The following is a 21,024-nucleotide window of genomic DNA, read 5'->3' on the forward strand; positions in this document are numbered from 1 at the left end:
TTCGTGATATTGTGAATTTTCCTGGGCCCTACTTATAATGCTGATCTGTGCTCAGTCTGTATCTAGTTATTACCAGCCCTAGTAACATCTGCCTGGTTTGAAATACTCTCTCCCGGACTCTTCTTCTCGCTCTCCTGTGCAGCTCTTCTGCTGGTTCTGTGACACGGCCTGGTTTCAATAAGCGTTACTTTAAACACACACTGAGGCACCTAGTAAAGTTAACCTTAAGTGAATATGGTTTGCATATCAGATACTTCCCTTGTGGTATTTGGTGACGTGATTTGCATACATTTCCACACATTAACATTATTCATTATATATAAATGACTTGAACGCTGTACTTTTTCCACGTGCTGTTTTCCACGTGTTAGGTTGCCTGCCACTGGTTAATGAATACAGCAGATGTACAAAGCATACAGTAAAGGGGCTTACTGCATGCAAAACACGTTGCTGCTGTTTAGGGAATGAGGCCCAAAATCCTCTAACTCCTATTGCAATGACACCTCAACACAACACAGCCAAGACACCCCAAGAGCAGCACTGTGGGGGCTATACTGTATACTGACTGACAGCCCTGAGAGCAGCACTGTGGTACTATACTGTATACTGACTGACAGCCCTGAGAGCAGCACTGTGGGGGCTATACTGTATACTGACTGAGGATAAGGATAGTAATGTCATAATTATATTTAATTCTCAATTGTTAGTTATATTTAATTCTCAATTGTTAGTTAGTTCTAGTTTAAATATTCATTTCCACCCTCTGAAAAACTGCCTTTAAACTTTAGTGCTGCCTAAGAATATTTATTGCCTAAAAAACATGGACAAAAATGCATTCTAATGATGTCTGAAATAAAGGTGTTAAGAACAGGTTCTCATTTGAGATGGGGTCCGAAGCACAACAGAAACCTATTTCTCTTGTCGTGAAAATGAATCTACTTCCATTTCATCTAAACTAGAGAAACAGTCTTTATCAAAGTTAAACTGCCTTTTCCTGTTGGAACAAACTTAAATAAATTTGGATAAACCACACCATCTAGTGGCGGTATTCATGAACTGCAGCCAAGTAAAAAAGTAAGTTTGGGCACTGTTTAATGGAATATGCAGAGATTTGATACAAACATGCCATATGTTTTCTAGAGAAATAAATCATGACTCCTTGCAGTACCTGTTCATAATACCTTTTGTTATTATTAAATACATCTTAGAAAGTAACAGTCATATAAAGTTGGCCCATATTAAACAGCGATGTTGGCCCATATTAAACTGGATACACTGCGATGGATTGCACTGCAGATCTGTTACAGGAGGAGCATGAGCTGGATACACTGTGATGGACTGCACTGCAGATCTGTTACAGGAGGAGCATGAGCTAGATACACTGCGATGGATTGCACTGCAGATCTGTTACAGGAGGAGCATGAGCTGGATACACTGTGATGGACTGCACTGCAGATCTGTTACAGGAGGAGCATGAGCTGGATACACTGCACTGCAGATCTGTTACAGGAGGAGCATGAGCTGGATACACTGTGATGGACTGCACTGCAGATCTGTTACAGGAGGAGCATGAGCTGGATACACTGCGATGGACTGCACTGCAGATCTGTTACAGGAGGAGCATGAGCTGGATACACTGTGATGGACTGCACTGCAGATCTGTTACAGGAGGAGCATGAGCTGGATACACTGCGATGGACTGCACTGCAGATCTGTTACAGGAGGAGCATGAGCTGGATACACTGTGATGGACTGCACTGCAGATCTGTTACAGGAGGAGCATGAGCTGGATACACTGCGATGGACTGCACTGCAGATCCGTTACAGGAGGAGCATGAGCTGGATACACTGTGATGGACTGCACTGCAGATCTGTTACAGGAGGAGCATGAGCTAGATACACTGCGATGGATTGCACTGCAGATCTGTTACAGGAGGAGCATGAGCTGGATACACTGCGATGGATTGCACTGCACATCTGTTACAGGAGGAGCATGAGCTAGATACACTGCGATGGATTGCACTGCAGATCTGTTACAGGAGGAGCATGAGCTGGATACACTGCGATGGATTGCACTGCACATCTGTTACAGGAGGAGCATGAGCTGGATACACTGTGATGGATTGCACTGTAGATCTGTTACAGGAGCATGAGCTGGATACACTGCAATGGATTGCACTACAGATGTGCACCCCCAGCTTCCCTGAAGGAATCAGAGGCAGTAATCATAATGACCATGTACCCCACAAGAAAACAAATAAATAAAAAGATGCTCAAATCTTCCTTAGATGTCCCATGGGGATTTTTTAAAACATACAAGATCAGGCATTCTCATTTGATAAATAGGTTGTAGATTCTCTATACAGGATATACAGTACATTACAGCAGGTTCACCACAGACTGCAAGAGCTTGCTTCATATACCGCTCTCCTTGTGTCTCAATTCCTATATTCTTCAATTCTTCATTCATTCTGTGTTGAGCTGCATTGTTGAAGGCTGCAGACTTCTTGTACCAGGGTTTGAAAGACTCTGAAATGAAATGACTTGTAAAATGAATAAAGCTTATGTACAGATCTCTGTGACAATGCCACAAACCCCTAGTTTGCAGACCCACACTATAGATTATCAGGCTGTGTCTCCTGGCTGGAGTGTTCTATGGTATGGAGTGTGTGTCCCGAATCTCTGATGGTGTCACAAAGACGGCCGGAGTGGGTGGCGTCAGACCAGAAACAGGAACACAATAAACAGAGAGATGTGGTTTTGGTAAAGCTGAGCGCGTGATTGCACTCAGCATTTAATAATTAAACAGAAAATAAAAGGTTTGAACAGACAAAACCACTGGACACGGCACTTGCGCCAAAATAAACAGACATACAAAACGACTAAACACTAACACACAGGTGAAACGGAGACGAACAAACACGGTGAGTACAAACACGTTAACTATTACTTTTACTGTTATTATTATTTTACTTCACCTCCGTCTCCAATCCCGTTCTCCACTCACCGAACACCTAACTCGGAGTGAAAGAAACGTGCATCTATATATACTGTTGTGCTGGGATTCAATTACTAATTAATTATTCACTTGAATCCCAGCACGTGAATTCATTACGTGCAACCCCGTGCCACACATTATATTTTAAATGCACGTGCGTGATGTGCAATCCCGTGCCTAAATACAAATATACACTTTTTAAATATACGTGAAACACAGACCCGTTTATATCCCGTGTACCAATCTATACACCAACATTAACATACGCACGCATACATACACAAAACACACAAATGCACACAGGGGCGGGGCGCATTGCCACAGATGGCCAGAGATATTATCTATAATTTGTTATGGCTTGATAATTTATTGTACTGGAAAATGATTCTTGGTAGTGGTACTATCGCAATAATCTTCTAAAGCTAAAAGGATCAGCGCCACTGCTGTTGAGATGCTTTGTTCTCTCTCTTCCTGTAGATGACCCAAAAGATATACCATGTAATTGAACTAGAAAGTGACTTTAACGCAGTCTCATACACCCCACGGCTCACCCAGGCTTGGAGGAAATATCTTTGAGAATCTGACGCATAGTTTTGTTAATGAACTATGTCATATTAACAATGCTGTCATGATGTTCGAAACACAGATTACAAGCTCATGTCAATTGTCTTTACAATAATAAAGCAGAAATATTTTATGGAGTTGAAAATGACTTATACTTGGACTCAGTCATTCCAGTTATTAGGGGTACTTGGTGATATTATTTCATACAAGCGGATATTCTCTGCTCAATTGCCTACCCTTGGATTGAGTGGGTACCAGTTTAGTCTTTTATCCTGCCAGTCCCAGCTGCTCATATCCACCTGGACATCCCCGAGGCAGGCATTTCTACCCAGGATACTGGAGTGCCAGACAGAGAGCTCCAGTGTGCAGGTAAGCAGAGGACTGTACTCTATTTTATACTGTGGACACAAAAGAAAACGCATCAGTTACAATGCAGTCTTCTCTTTTAGTTATGCAGTACAAACATATTCATGAAACACTCTTCCCAGTTCAGTCTTTCTTCAGCTTCTTAGACTGAGTAGCTAGACCTAAAAACCAGTTCAGGAAACCCTTTTATTAAATACACATTGTTTACAGTCAAACAAAAACAATATTCTGAATAATAATAAAAAAAAAAAAACATCACTTTTAAGCGTATTATTAGTTCATACATATTTTGGTAACACTTTACATTGTCTCTATTTACATAGCAGTCACTTAGTAGATGCAGGTGTACTTACACATAGTTACATTATTGTGCATAGTTACAATGTACTTCATGCATGATATATGTAAGCACACAATTGCATCAGAAAAGAGTTAGAGTTAGTGGGGTTAGAGTGAGGGTTATATCATGCAAAAAGATTTTCACATTAACTACATTGTGACTATGCATAATAACACTATAATTATGTGTAAGTACACATGTATTCACATAAGCAATACAACAACTAACCACACAACAGTAAACTCAGAATTGGAGCTGTCAGTATGACTATAAAAATGAAAGGTGAATCTCAAGCTGGTGTGAGGTTTATATGAATGGGTGAACATGCATCTTTATTGATTGTGTTACTCTCAATAACTTAGTGAAAGACTGTGATCACCATGTTTCATCAAAATGAGATGCTTAAGATACATGTAAAAATGTAAGTATGACATACAGACACCTCCATATATCCTCTAATTCTCATACTCTCAATTACCCGCGATAAATAATGTGAATCTGAAATTTCAGATGTATAAATGTGGTGGATAGGATCATCAATGCCCCTTTAAATCTTCTTGTAATTCAATGTTTTCACCACTAGGTGTCACCGCACAGTGCGTTTCAGAATTGTTTTAGTTGCTGAAATCATGCTGCCAATGTAAACCCGCACGAAGAAGCGTGTTTTTGATCCTGTAGCTCTTACCCTCAGGATCTCATTGTAAACAGGATTCGTCGACCGTTTTTTCACTGTAGTCTTCCTCTTTGACATTTTGTATTTGTCTGGGAGCAAATATGTTTTTATGTACCTGGAAATCAAACATAAAATCCATGTTTTAAAAAACGAGGTTTCACAGAGCAGGTGGAGTTAAACCTTCTACCAGGCCTCAGGTAGCAGTGTGTGATTATTTACGCTGCTGTTCTGAGCGCATTTTGAGATCAGGATGGGTATTCTCCAAGTGAAATATGAGTTAAATAAAGATTGAAGCTGTCGCCACTGACAGATTTTAGTTAGTTAGTTTATTGCTTGTGGTTGTTCACTGCTCACAACGCAGTAAAACATGCAACACCTGCTCAACAATGCTGCAAATGCAATAATGACTCTTTGCTTTTTGTTTATTAAAAACAAGTGTACAAACAAGTAAAACAATGTTACTCCCTTTGTGTTAATCGTATAGTAACCACTTTATAAAGTAATACAAAATAATAACATAAAACCTTCTTAATGTTCCTTTAAACAACCCTATTTTAATGCTCCAGTTACTGGAGTTACTGCCTTTGTGTATTCTGTCCCCTGTTGGTAAAATGAGATGACATGAGGTTAAAGGGTAAATAAGGACCTTTTTATTTTATTGTGTTACATGTTCCCATGTGTTGCTACAACTGTTTACGTAAGGTGTGTATTATTATTATTATTATTATTATTATTATTATTATTATTATTATTATTATTATTATTATTATTATTATCATTACATTTTGACCACTTTTTTAAACTTTTAGATTGCATTCCCTGCCTCAAAAGGGCCTCCCATGTACCCGAATGGACCTCTCAGAACTACATTTCCCATCATCCTCCTGCAAACATATGTAATGGAGATGGATTTACCAGTGAGCAGGAGGGTGATGGGAAATGCAGTTGAGAGGTCCATGCGGGTACATGGGAAGCCATCTTGAGGCAAAAAGTGGTCAAAATGTAAAAAAAAATAATAAAATAAAATACACACATTTTACGTAAACAGTTGGTGCAACACATGGGATCATGTAACACAATAAAATAAAAAGGTCCTTATGTACCCTTTAAAAGCTCTAAAGCCACGAATGCAGACGAGCCCGGCTCTTTTGCTTTGTGGTTACAATGCTTGCTTGTGGTGAGTGGGTCACCGGGTGGCGCCCAGCCTCCAAGCTGTTAACATGTTGGGAAGTTAGTTTGTTAGTAATTCTTTGAAATGAAGTGTGACCCAGTAAAATCATGAGATATACTTTTTACCACATATTTATCTGGGGGCACTCTTGTTACAATACCTCTTGTTTTGCACTGGTATTGATATTGCGATCAGAAGCTTTGCATCACCTACAAGTTATAGGATTGAAACATCATTTAAAAAAACCATATGAACATCATTTAGACAAATGTGTACCGGAAGCCATAATAGTGGTAGAGTATTTCATGTTAGATTTCCAAATGTAACATTTGTCAATTTTTCGTTAAGTATATGGAAAACTACAAAGTGGTATGTAATTCAACATGTTATAACAATATGCGGCAAGTTTCGTTTGACTTTATGAAGCTAAATTTGTTAATTCTATGGGAAGATTCTATGTATAGTCAAGCGTCCCTTTGAAACACGTAAAGCAAATCGACTGTAAAGCATAGAATCTTGTAAATCAAAAACTTGACTTAGAGACGCAATCAACAACCAATTTTCTAATCCAACTTTGACAGGTAATAATCAACAATAATCTTTGCATTAAGAAAACATTATTATTAAAAACGAACAAAATGATGCCATTTCTCATCCTGAAACATACACAAGAGCTTTAGCTTAGTAACTGGGTAGCTAGCAAGGAGAGACTCCAAACAGGGCACCAGTGACCAATCAATCAAAGAATATTTAAATCAAGGATTAATGATCGATTAGCATCTCTTAACTTGACAATCACTGACGCTTGCAGAAAGATTCAAAGACAGTGTAACAATAGCCAAATAAAAGACTTGTAAACGATGGAGTCGTACTGACGCGTCAACGCTGCCTCTGTGCACCTCCATCCTGTCGAGGTTCTTGCACTGGGAGATATAGATCTGGAACTTCTGGCTCCTCTGGGAGAAGTCAAGTGCAAACTGTACCCGGGGCTGGTCATCGAGACTGCTCGAATCCACACTGTTCACACTCCAGTCAACCCTGACGGACACCTGGGCATAGACACAAGGCTGTTACTGCAAGCTGTTGTTACTGTGGCAAATATTCCCTGGTTCTGGGGGTTTGCGTAACGCAGTTTCTTAAAATTAATTTGGATTTACCTCTGATGCTGAAGCTGTTGATGGGGTTGAGTTTTCTTCTTCGGTGTCGTTTTGCTCCAGATCTTCATTCGGGATTACTGGAGAATTATACACTAGAAATCCCCAAACAAAATAGGCACAGGTTGAGCAATTTAAGCTTTTCTTCTATAAACACATTAGTTCTTGAGTTTAGGAGCAGCTTTTCAGATGCAGTTGCCTGCCATAAATACAGGTAGCAGACACTGGATCAGACTAAACATCTTTAGTAATTGCAAAAAGGATGAATGAAAACATAAAAAGCTAAGATAATGACATTTGAATCTACTTTCTCTTTAAATATAAACAGTAGATGTGTTTATTGAACTGCCATACACCGTACAGGCTTGTCTGGCTGTTTCTTAGATGGGAAAAAGTTTAACATAACAGAAAGTAGATTCAAATGTCATTATCTGACAGACATACACCTCCCCAGTATGTGCCACCAGCAGTAACTGCGGACACAGCACTGAGTATTCAGCGTGTACAAACAAAAGTCAGCACTGTAAAGAAAACCTGTGCAGGAAACAGTAGATCAAGGAGGAGCAGACACACCGTAATAGATTCAACATGTTCTAGCTACTGGCACACAGTACATGTTTCTAATACTGGATTCATCATGCATTTCAACAGGTGTGTGAGAACAGAAAACACTCACAATGAAAGACAGACTCACTGCGTTCAGATGCAGAATCCGTCACTTTTGCAGTGGTGGCTCTGGCCAAAGCTTTCATGACAGGAGATCCCATTCCATGTGTGTCTAATTATACAAGCAAGCAAATAAATACATACCTATATGATTAAAAAGTGCACTTGAAAGCATGTTCATCTTCAAAAAGTTACAATGCATACAACACGTTTACACTTTTACACAGAACACTCCTGTAGTATTTCAATATTCCTGGGAACATCCAAACATACTGTAACAACTGCAGTAAAAGCAGTTCAGAATATAGTTGCCATCTACTTCAGACTGCAATAACCGAATCATTGTTCCTGTAGTTCTAGGTGCATCCGTCATGTCTACTGTATAATCTTCGGTCACTATAAACCCAGGCAGACCGGATACAGAGATGGCAGCAGTGGAATGGAATCGACATGCTTTTAAATAATACACACCTGAAGCACTGAGAATCTTGAGGGTCGAGTCTGGATTCAGGCTGTTTTCATTGACCTGTTTCTGTGGACTTGTCTTGCTCCTCTGTGTGCTCGGCTGGCACAGCTTTATTCTGCTCTACTAAGAGGTTTCACAGAGCTCTGTTTATTGTACAAGGGCTCTTCTCTGGTACACTGTTCAAGACTGAGGACTTGTCTATTTGAGTAAGCTTAGTCTTTGTTAACCACTGTTTAGACTTCAGCTTTTCATGAGAGGATTTGTTTGTTTATTCTGATTTTAACCTAAGAAAATGTTTACACTTTTCAAAAAACAATCCTTAAAAAACTCAAAGATGTGTAACGCTATATTTTTCGGAAACCTCCTACTTATTCTTTAAAACAGGCCTTAACATTTTGTGTATAGGCCCTGTGTTCTAAGGGTGGGTCCAAATGTGTGTTATAAAGGATTTTAAAAACAATATTAGGCAGTTAATAATAATAATAATAATAATAATAATAATAATAATAATAATAATAATAATAATAATAATAATAACTATTTTTATGGCTTCCAAGCTCAGTACCAATTGGAAATTTTGGCAAGCTGTAGCATTGCAGCACAAGTGGTAGCAACAGATCAGTTTTATGGAGCAGTTTGAATTCAAAATACTGCATTAGTTCATTATCTCACAATGCTTTATAACTTTAAACACCATAGCAACCATGACCCTATCTACACACTGTAAGGAGTTTTAAGCTAATTTTACATTTAACCATAAGCAGAGGTCAAAGGTCATGATCAAGGTAATTTTTTTTTAATAGAGCATATATGGATTCCTAAATGTGTTGTATAGCAACCATAACTCCATGTGCACTGTAAGGAGTAATAAACTAGTTTTACATTTCACCTTAGAGAGATCAAAGGTCACAGGCAAGGTGATTTTTGGATAGAGCATATGTGGGTTCCTATCTGTGTTCTATAGTAACCATTAATCTATATACACTTTGTAAGGATTTATAAGCTAGTTTTACATTTGATCGAAGATTTTGAAAGGTTTTTAAAGAAATGTGTCAGGCCATCTTGCTTTACGCACAAACAGAAAAAGTCAATTGTATTGACACAGGGATGAAGCTTGTCAACTTTGGAGTTAATCAACTAAACCGTGTTCAACTGAAGCGGTTTTAAATTTATGAACGAAACGTAGGTCTGGCCGCCATCTTGTTTTATGTAAGAACACCATTTTACCATATTTGAATTCCATTGTCCCCAGGATGACGCTGTTAGGAGTTAGCTGGTTAAACGGTTTGCAAACAGAAGCAGTTTGATGTTTGGGCGCATTTTGGTTAATTTGGTGGCAGCCATTTTGATAGTAAAATGTATTGCAGCAACTTCTGCTTTGCAAACTTGAAGCAGGTTTGGTTGCTGATGACGTATGCGAAGATTCAGATCAATCGGTTCACCGGTTCCCATGAACAAGATTTGAAAGGTTTTCCCAAAAAATGGGTCAGGCCGCCATCTTAATTGACACAGGAGCGAGTTTTCTTTTTGCATCTGAACTGTAATCTACACGGGATGATACCTGCCAGGTTTCATGTTGATTGGTTACACTGTGTGCGAACAGGAGCAGTTTTGGGAGGAAAAAAAAGGACCATTTTTTTTCAGACATTGAGTATTGGGTTGACAAGCATACATTAGTAAACTCTGACATTAAAAATGAAGGGCTTGTACAGTAAGTAGAGTTGTTTTTTAGAATTGCAATGTGGTTTTACCAATTTCAATGGAGTAAATAGCTTTGAAAATATAGCCACAGTTTGATATGTATTATAATATTGCAGACAAAGGAATGAGATGACCCTTCTCTTTACTTTATATTCACTGCTCATCTATTCATGAAAAGGAATGTTTGTCAACTGTTTAAATTATCACTGGATTGGATCAGAATTCTGAGATGCATATTTCAGCATCATCGGAATGTGCAAATTAGAGATCAGAGTAAATCAAAACAGTATACATATGAAACAGCAAGGCAAATGGAAGATAGGCATGGTTTCCTTAATGTCATTGAGCTGTTTCTAATACTGAGAAATATATGCAGCAAAAACAAGATTTACAAACCGAAAGCACGGCTCTGATAGGAAGCGCTATCCACGACAGTTTCCTCGACTAAAATGGCTTCTCCTCTTTCCTGGACGTCATCGTCCATTTGCATGCAGGTGCTTGTGATCACCTTCTTCACATACCCCCGCAGTTTATAGGTGTCATCCTTGCTCAGGGTCACTGCTTCTTCAGAGTTGTCTATCGTATCAATGGAAGGCTCTCTATCTTCTACAGGATCTACCCCATTTTGCTCATTCTCCTCCAGGAACGTCTCATATGTCGAGGAAGGAAACAGTGCAACGTGCAATGGGGATCCGACCACTTCTTCATTGTTAAGGCTCCCCCCATACTTGTTTGGAGACAGGTCGCTATCCTCAGCTGTGGCGTATGCTGATCTGGGTGCAGGGGTAGGTGGAGCTCTTCTCGGGGGAGACCACTGCATTTTATTAGCATCTCCAGTTGACAGGACATCCTGGGAGGCATTCATGAAATACATTTTTATATACATCTCCTCCATGATATTTCTGTGGGGTGGACTTCTGAAGGGCTGCAGAGAGATAGACCTTAGAAATCTTGGAGGGTTACTCAAATCCAGACTCCTGTGCTGGTACAATGCAGATGCGCTTTTACCTGTAATGCTGTAGGTTGAGTCCCTGTGGTTTTCTCTTTGATCTTTCAGCCCGTGCGTTGAGCCTGTGAAGGAGGGCTCTTTATTTGTGTTGTAACTCTGTGAAAACTCAGAGGAGCTGCTGGAAACCGATCTTCTGCTCTTGAAATGTCCATCTTCCTGATGATCAAACCAGTCCTCCAATGGTAAACTTCTTGCATTGTCTGCTTTTCCTCTTTGTTCATTTTGTAACCAATCTAAAGAAGTGCTGGGATTTGCTGGCGGTTTAAGCCGATCTGGAACATTAAATATAAAAAGTGGATTTACTTATTTGCATTTGCTTCATACAATTGTATTACCCATCAGACTGGAACCCCCACCCTTAAAACCATGATACTGTGACATCATAATCTACTTTAGATTAACTGAGCTATCAGGTGAAGTGAGACACTCATGTGACCAATAGGAGGATTTCTGAAGATCATATTCTCCCTCCCCCAGGCAGACACAAGCAGGTGCTATTAATTATCACAGGAGTAAATAGCGTTGAGAATGTAGCCCAGATCTGACAGAAATAAAAACGACACCTCATTGTAACCCCCCCCCTGTAGGAGCCTGGTGTGGCAAAACCTGTTATATTCAGCCTTCTGAAACACTGTTCATGTAATGTACAAAATCACTCCACTTGTATTCCAGTTATTCAAAGCGCTACCTTTATCTGGTGTCTGAAATGCTGCAGCATCGGATCCAGTCTCACTCTCTTCTGTTTGCAAGGCTGCGTTCAACCTCTGTGAAGTGTAGTGCCACAGAAAAATACCAGCTCAGTACTGAATCACAATGAACTGTCTATTTAATCACCCAAACTACAACACTGCACTGCTCTATATTAAACACACACACACACACACACACACACACATTATAGCAAATGAAATTAACTTTTCCTACAATGTGTGTTTTTGAGTAATATCTTACATTGTCTTGACTACACTGTAAAATGGACTATAATTAAGTAGTAATTACACATATCGTTGTGTAGTAACATAATTACAGTTGCTAGCATATTTTGTAATTCCACTGTATTAACACATAAGGTTGTATGGTCCTATGGTGGCACACATGCTATTACAGTCTACTTACAAAGTAGGTAGTGTACAGTGCTCCTCTGTTTTGTTTAAAGTATACAGTTGAGTGTTAAAGCTTTATATTAGTTGCAATGCTTTATATTCTCGTTTTCTGTTAGTGTTTCATCGTAAGATGTTGTTTTGTGTAACTGCTCATGTATAAAAAAAGTGATTTAAATAAATGATTGTAACAATACACTCCTGGATGCAATGTGATTATGGGAGGGGTCAGTACTGGATGCAATGTGATTATGGGAGGGGTCAATACTGGCTGGAGGTACATGCTGAGTCAGGGTCCAATGAGGGAGGAGGAGGGGGCGGGGGAGGAGGTACATACTGAGTCAGGGTCCAATGAGGGCGGAGGGGGCGGGGGAGGAGGTACATACTGAGTCAGGGTCCAATGAGGGAGGAGGAGGGGGCAGGGGAGGAGGTACATACTGAGTCAGGGTCCAATGAGGGAGGAGGAGGAGGCGGAGGAGGAGGTACATACTGAGTCAGGGTCCAATGAGGGAGGAGGAGGGGGCGGGGGAGGAGGTACACGTGGGGGTCTCAGAACAGGAATCTCAGCATTCCTTGAATTCTCCTTCTCTTCAGCAATACTTACAAGGAAAAGAAATAGTGATTACAAATAAGCCTGGTTATAGATACATTACTGTACAGTAACACAATAGAGGTGTGACTCAGAAGCGATTTCAATCCTAGCACTTCAATACAGTTTGTTTCAGTCCTGTTCCTCATACTGATGTGATGGACTTTATAATGTGGATACAATTGTTAATTAAATATTGGAGTACTAAGGGCTGAACTCCAGCCTCAATGGTTTTTGTTGATAGAATAATTGTTCCGTTCCATTGAAAACTGTGGTCCCAAACAGTACATACATTTTACACAAAACAATTCATTATTTATCATGTATTTGTCGGTGGTTGTAATGTTGAAGAAAACGTTTTTATACCCCAAAGCTTAGCTGTTGTAGATTTTAAGATTCTACATGACTTGCTATATCTGAGTTTCCCTACCTCTGGGGTTGCCGGTCTGCTGATCCGGTGGACCAGCTGTCAAGATCCTGTGAAGAATCAGTGCTTCTGACAGAGCTGCTGCTTTCATTCAACTCAACTACAATACAGAAATAAAAAACTGACTTGAATTAATACACAAAGTAAAGAGACCTCACATACTGAATCAGGTCAACCCTGGTGCACCCAACAATGGAACACACAAGCTTCTGCATTTAATGTAAATATTCCCTTTGTGTACCTTTAACATGGAACCACAGTTTAAAGCAAGAACTACATTGGGTTGCTTTCTTTTGGACATGATGTAAAACAAACACCCCATAGATAATGCCTAAACGATCAAATGTGACATTTTCTAAAGCTTCCGGGATACCGGTGTATCATTTAGCAGTGCTGACTTTACATGAGGTTAGCAGAGCGGGCGTGATCGCTCCGTTAAGGCTCTTAAGCCCCCTGTATCGAATCCTGCTGTTTTGGTAACTTTACTGGGTGTGTTTTAAAAATGTGCGAATGACGATTTAGAGTAGAAAACTTGGAGGACCTGTCCCTTTGCAGGCTGCTCTGGAGCTGCTGTTCTTTAAGGATGCTGATAGAAGAGCTCCTTGTTCATAATGAGCTCTGTCACTCACAAGCCCTGCTGGTTCTCTGCAGGGACGCCAGCACCAGCTCCGCCCCGTTCAGCCCATCACGATAACGCATGGCCTTGGCTTCTTCAAACCAGCTCCCTGTCACCAGTCTCTGTGTCCTTTCATCACCAAAATCAGCAGGCAGCTGTCTGAACAAACATCTACAGAATAAAGCACAAGTATAATACACATGTACTCTTATATAGCCCTCTTCATGCCAAGGCATCCCAGAGCGCTTCACAATTAAAATGTAAAAGATCACCAATGAGCGTGTGGTTAGGATCAGATCCAGCTATGAAACAGCACATTCATACAGATCCAGTATGTCTCAAATCTGCTCAAAATGCAGTTCTACTGGCTTTGATACTGATTGGGATTGATTTCCATAGGCTGGGGGTTTAACAACTAAACACACTTGAACCAGATGATTTTAACAACTAAACACCCTTGAACCAGACGATTTTAACAACTAAACGCCCTTGCCCCAGGCTATTTTAACAGGAGTTTTGGAAACCGCAGAAGGGAAAACTCTCTTAATTTCTTTCATCTAAGAATATGTTCCATTTTCTTTATTTTTTAATGGATGCGCGTGGCAATGTGCCCCGCCCCTGTGTGCATATTCGGTGTTGTATGTTGCGTGCGTGTGTTGATGTTGGTGTATAGATTGGTACACGGGATATAAACGGGTCTGTGTTTCACGTGTGATTTAAAAAGGTAGATTTGTATTTAGGCACGAGGAGGGCACAAATCACTTCACATGCTGGTTAAATGTAATATGTGAGCACGGGGTTGCACAGAATTAATTCACGTGCTGGGATTCAAGTGAATAATTAATTAGTAATTGAATCCCAGCACAACAGTATATATAGAGACATGTAGCATTCACTCGTGGTTGGGTGTTCGGTGAGTGGAGAACGGGATTGGAGACGGAGGTAGTAATTGTTAAAGTAATAATCGTTAAAAGAAGCTCACCGGGTTTTGTCTGTTTGGTCCGTTTTTGTTTGTCTTTTTATTTGGCGTATAGTGCCGTGTCGTGTCCTGTTTTGTGTTCCAACATTTTATTTTCTGTTCTGTTTATTAAATGCTGAGCGAAAGCATTCGCTCAGCTTCACCAAACCACACCTCTCTGTCTGTTTATTTCCTGCTTCTGGTCTGACGCCACCCACTCCGGCCGTCTTTGTGACAATGCGTTTACCTTATTCTGTTGGTATCCTTCTCCTTCAGTGATACATTTCTGATCAGAACACCCATTATATAACCGTGCTCCTCCTCACTTAGATAACTGAGGTCCAACATTGTGGCTGATGAATTCCTGGAGACAAAATATGCTTGGATACTGAACGTACTTTGAAATTCTTACACAATCACTGCATATACAACTTTAAATACCCTCTAATAATCTATCCTCTAATTATTTATCATGCAGACGTTTCTTTGAGGAATTTCATCTGCAGCATGGTGGTGGAAGGTTATATTGGCTTTACTGGAGTTAGTGACTATAAAGTCTGGATAACTAAACTACAGAAGGTTAACAAAGACAGTTTATATGTCAATAACAGGTTAGTGAATACATTTGTGAGTACAGTCATTCATTTGTGAAATTTTAATAAGCTACTGAAATTGTAGGGTATAATATAGTATGAAATCTCTGATAAGAATGCTTTGGGGAAGACTCACAATGATGTTACTCACCTATAATAGAGGGGACTCAGCTCTCATGCTGCAGAAAAACATCTGCGCCTCTGACAGCTCCTGAAACAGGTTCAGCAGCAGTGGGGTCACACAAGGTACTTTTGTAATACAGTGCACTCCATTTATTAGAATCACATCTGTCCCAGATGATTTGATTCTGATAAGCGATTGATTCTTAAAAGCAGACCAATATGATTACTGAGGTGAAGTGCTGCAGAATCAATATGTTAGTTTGAGAATGAAAGCTTTGTTCCCTGCAGTGTAACGGTTTGACCACTAGATGTCATGAGTTCCCGCATGTGTGCACAGGGACCAGTGTTGTTCAGTTAGTGCTCCAGCTGAAAACAAGGTTTATTTATTTAGTTTGTTTGTTTTAATAGCGGTTGTTTCCTCACCACACTGTAACAAAAATAAAACCAACACCAGTTTTAAACTGTAAATCAAGACTCCAGCCTGACCATTTACACTGCACTTGGCCACGTCACATTATAATTAGCAAAAGCGCCTCTGCGTGTCAGCAGTTTAAATAAAGTATAAAAAATGTCAATGGTGCTCAATCACTAGTGACAGTACATCAAAACAAATCGCCGTTGGTAAGCAGCTTGTTATACGATCACGGTTATGACTTATGTTTACTCAAGGCTGCAGAATCCTATTTTACTACAGTATACTTGAGAATTGATCGTCTCGTGAGGGTGCCTAGTTTAACTGCCGTGCGGTGTTATGTGTTATGGCCTTTGAATTAAAATGACATTACAGTACAGTATTTTACTTTCAAGACACCCACTGCATTTAAGCATCTGTGGTTTACTTATTTTCTGCAAATCTCATAGTTTTTCATTAAGCGGAGATGCAAAGCTCTGCAATCCCCCCCGCCCCTCCTCCTCCTCCTCCTCCTCCTCCTCCTCCTCCTCACCCTCTTCTTCCTCCTCCTCCTCCTCCCGCACCACGCCGTCTACATGCATATCACACAATAACACTGCTGTACTCAGTATGTATTCAATGAACGTGTATTCACTTTATTGAAACACATTTTCACTAACAGAGAACACAAAAAACATACTTGCACAATGCAGTGGCGCAGTCACGTTTGTTTACAAACAATGCAGTGTTTCCTGCATCACTGCATGATCCACGTTGCGTACGTGCCTAATCACGCGAGATGTGATCAAATTCAAATTCAAAAACAGCTTTTATTGGCTGTGTACGTCATTGCACTTGATCAAGTACCGTATTACATGCATTCAGTTTGCCCCGAAATGATTCTTATAAGCGGATTGCTTGATTCTTACAAGCAGATTATTTTACATTGGTTAGTATAGGAATTATTTGGTCCCAGTGGTTTTGATCACTATGTGCGGTTAATTCTTGTATCAGTGATTCTTATAAACAGAGTGCACTGTAAAATAAGTAAAAGGGAAACTATGCCATATTTAACTTTACAGCAACAGGCATTTGCAGTTTTTATATTAAAGAAAACGACCACATGTGCTAACAGCAGACCCATTTAATATGTATATCTAACCTATGCATTACAAGATATTTGAACCCATTTAATATGTAATCTAGCCTATGCATTACAAGATATTTTAATGGGAAACCCAGGATCCTTCTACTGCATGTCTTGCTTACCATTACAGGCATCAGTATTTCAATTTAATCAGCCTAAGCTCCCTCCTGAGTTTAAAATCTTCTATATTCTGTAGTTACAATGAAAATTGGTTTAGTGGACAGACACTGGGTTATTATTGAATAGCAATAAATAACTCTGGGGTGTACATTACATGCGATTAGAGAACAATGAAATGGATTGAAAGACTAGACCTGCGATCTCATCCCACAATCCTTTTCATAATCCTCAGATCGCACGTGATGCACACCACAGTGTTCTGCATTGTGGCACCACAGCTAGCGAATCTTAAATTACCTTGACAGTTGACAAAATAAAGAAAATATTGATCTATTAAAACACTAATAGTAAATAGGCCCACAGGAAATTACTCAATACAGGGCAATGGCGCAATTGATTTTTTATAGTGTTTATACAAGTCAGAGCATACGAAGCAATAAGGTACAGGTATTATTATTATTAGTAGTAGTAGTATAGTAATAATACTAATTACTGTTTTTCAAACCTGAACACTTTTACATTTTACTTTTCTAAAGTAAAGCAAAAAAATAGCAAAGACATACAACTATTATTATTTTACATTTTCTTTACAGTAACTAACATATCCAGAAATTGCTTCCTTTAGCTCAGTTTCACTGTTACTTGCATAAAATCCTCTTTTAACCCCTCTAAAAGTTAACAATGTAAGCTTTCCAACCAGCTATCCCAGTTATGCTTGCTTTAGAACTACTTACTTTTTTTTCTTTTTCACATTGCATTGCAGGTTTTTATTATTTTCTTTAAGAAGTTTAACTGTAAGACAAGCATGCACAATAAGGCATTACTATCCTTTCAATGTGTGGTGCCTCAAAGGGCACCTGCTGAAATAGTTTTTTTTTTAAATAAGTATCCATGAAAGTAAAACAAGAGTGAAACTTTAGAACTGTACATATGACAAATAAAGGACAAAAAAACGAGTGTAAACACTTACATGAAGTTTTCTCTAAAGTATTGTGTTACTTATTTCACCATCTGGCATTAGTGAGTCCGTGGGGTAGTTTAGCAGGCAGAGAGGAAACATAGAGTAGATTTACAGGATTAGCCTGGGGAGATTCTTACAAAGACATGACTAACACGTCACCACAATAACAGGGACATCGTTTGCATTCTTTTGCATTTTCTGAAGTACTTGAGTTCCCACATATTTAAAACTTCATGTAGCGTACAGTAGCCCCTCGATCCATGCAATCCCTGGGTTCTTTAAATCACATGACCACTCGCAGAGCAAGCATCTCAGTGACATTCATCCCAATCAGGTGCAAAATGAGAGCTCTCTAGCATGGAAGAAAGTGTGTCAAAGTACAGGCAGGTGGACAGATACCTCCTTATAACCCCACTCTGATTCTCTAAATAACATGCTCTAAGAAAGTCCAAACCAAGTTTCATCACCACCGAAGAAGCACTTTCCTAGACATATGCACAACTTCTGAAAAGGAACATTAACTGCACAATTATAAACATTTTCTCCTCATCACAGCAATTCCCCATATAGCTCAGGAGAACTGAAGGCTCAGTGGGCGTCTTCTGATACCACGACCGAGCCAGCTTCCTCTTTTACACCCAGGAATTTAAGGGTGGATGTCAGCAAGTTACCGGCCTCTGGAGGACAAAGGCCAGCCCTGTAGGTGTCTGCCCTTGAGCTCACAGGACACCTGGACAGCAGGGTCCCCTGCCAGTGTTGTCCTACTTAACCCACAGGAGCACCAGAACCAATGCGATGCTCCCTTTGGAAATCCCCAGTGAAGGCCGATCGCACAGCCAGGATTTGTATCACGTTTTAACCAGGTTACACCTAGCTTTTTCATAGATAAACTAGCGTTCATCCCTGATTAACCATTGTTAATTGCCAGACCATGCTTGGTATGCAGCACCACAGCCAAACCATGTTCAGCTCCTACACATTGTCATTGTCAGGCCATGGAGTTTCAGAGCACATGTCAACACCAGTCATTGCTGTATCTGTTAACATGAAATAGTCATTGTCAGCAATGGTACTGTGGTTTATCCAATGGCTGGGGATGTGTGGGTGAGAGGGCAGCTTGAAATCAACTCAATCCAGGCCCATGGTGTGACTATGTGAAAGTGTAACAAACCCACAGTACTGTCAGCTAGGGAATTCTTTGGTGTTTGCAGCTTGCGAATGACTTGAGCTTAAGCAACACAAGGGAACACTTATGAAACAGATTTGCATCTTGTGAAGATATAGTTGATGTTCCAGCCCAACCAAAGAACACTTTGTCTGAAGCTGGCACCTCCTAGTTGTAACACTGTAGGCTGCAGTGGGGGCCACACATGAATGCCAAATTGCATCTTAATGTTTAGCTGAATTAAAAATGTAATTCTGTATAAAAAAAAAGATAACGACAATGGCAACTGTGGGATAAAAGAGTATCATGGAGCAATACAGGATGGAAGATAGTACAAGTATACATACAAGATAGAAGATAGGTAGAAAAAACACGAGTTGCTTTATGTGTGCACATGATACTCTAGCAAAGCCATGATTTGATGCCTAAATTGAAATATATTTTATAGTTACAATACTGAGTACTGAATTATATTAATAGCTGGTGGGAATACAGGAGACATACAATCCTGTAGATTCGAACTGTTCCTGATTAATTCATGACATTAAAGTTGTGGAGGAAATAAAAATGTATAATATGTTTAAATATATACAAGTCCATACAATTCGAATTTATATAAAACAGCTGTACTCTGAAAGGATTACAGGCTCTGCAATTTCGCAGGACAAAAGCACCACTTCCATACATGCTGTCTTGACAGATTATTAATGACCAAGCTTCAAACAAGCAATTGTGTATACTTTGGTAAACACAGTATCTGATTTGAATTAAAACTGATGGTTCTGCTGACTGCAAGAGATGATGAACAGGGGTGGTTCTGTGTCACAAAGACGGCCGAAGTGGGTGGCGTCAGACCAGAAGCAGGAAATAAATAAACAGAGAGATGTGGTTTGGTGAAGCTGGGCGCGTGATTGCGCTCAGCATTTAATAATTAAACAGAACAGAACAGAAAATAAAAGGTTTGAACAGACAAACACGGGACACGGCACTTGCGCCAAAATAAACAGGTAAACAAAACGGACTAGACAGTGCACAGACAGACAAACGAAACACGGTGAGTGAGACAGTGTGGCAAAGCACCCCGCCCCTGTGTGCATTTGTGTTATGTGTTGTATGTTGCGTGTGTAAATGTTGGTGTATAGATTGGTACACGGGATATAAACGGGTCTGTGTTTCACGTGTATTTAAAGTGTAGATTTGTATTTAGGCACGAGGAGAGCACAAATCACTTCACGTGCTGGTTAAATGTAATATGTGAGCACGGGGTTGCACAGAATTAATTCACGTGCTGGGATTCAAGTGAATAATTAATTAGTAATTGAATCCCAGCACAACAGTATATATAGAGACACATTTTCACTCACTGGTGGTTAGGTGTTCGGTGAGTGGAGAACGAGTGTGGAGAAGGAGAAATTAAATAATAAGAAAGAACGTAAATATAAAAGTGAATAACTGTCTCACTCACCGTGTTTCGTTTGTCTGTCTGTGCACTGTCTAGTCCGTTTTGTCTGTCTGTTTATTTTGGCGTCAAGTGCCGTGTCCAGTGTTTTTTGTGTTTCAAACCTTTTATTTTCTGTGCTGTTTAATTAAATGCTGAGCGCAATCACGCGCTCAGCTTTACCAAAACCCCATCTCTCTGTCGTTTGTGTATTCCTGTCTGGTCTGACGCCACCCACTCTGGCCGTCTTTGTGACACGTGGTGTCCTGCGTGGGATCGACAGCGCCT

General features: G+C 39.9%; 2 protein-coding genes across 2 annotated transcripts; both read right to left on the reverse strand.

The window, feature by feature from the left end:
• Positions 1–1,081: 1,081 nt before the first annotated feature.
• Positions 1,082–11,884, reverse strand: LOC131697776 (synaptotagmin-like protein 2). The gene is made up of 8 exons (XM_058989017.1): positions 11,797–11,884; positions 10,496–11,380; positions 7,961–8,044; positions 7,270–7,361; positions 6,989–7,161; positions 4,954–5,056; positions 3,799–3,960; positions 1,082–2,529 (listed from the first exon to the last, which is right to left on the reverse strand). Exons 2-8 carry the CDS (start codon positions 10,992–10,994, stop codon positions 2,467–2,469), a joined length of 1,176 nt encoding a protein of 391 aa, XP_058845000.1. The 5' UTR covers positions 10,995–11,380; positions 11,797–11,884; the 3' UTR covers positions 1,082–2,466.
• A 766-nt stretch (positions 11,885–12,650) lies between these two features.
• LOC131697873 (synaptotagmin-like protein 1) lies at positions 12,651–18,226 on the reverse strand. Its single transcript, XM_058989614.1, has 6 exons — positions 18,143–18,226; positions 15,543–15,602; positions 15,046–15,162; positions 13,854–14,011; positions 13,228–13,324; positions 12,651–12,807 (listed from the first exon to the last, which is right to left on the reverse strand). The coding sequence occupies exons 3-6, from the start codon at positions 15,144–15,146 to the stop codon at positions 12,651–12,653; spliced, it is 513 nt and encodes a 170-aa protein (XP_058845597.1). The 5' UTR covers positions 15,147–15,162; positions 15,543–15,602; positions 18,143–18,226.
• Positions 18,227–21,024: the final 2,798 nt, after the last annotated feature.

Source organism: Acipenser ruthenus, chromosome 16 (assembly GCF_902713425.1).
Source record: "Acipenser ruthenus chromosome 16, fAciRut3.2 maternal haplotype, whole genome shotgun sequence".
In the NCBI taxonomy this organism is placed as follows: domain Eukaryota; kingdom Metazoa; phylum Chordata; class Actinopteri; order Acipenseriformes; family Acipenseridae; genus Acipenser; species Acipenser ruthenus.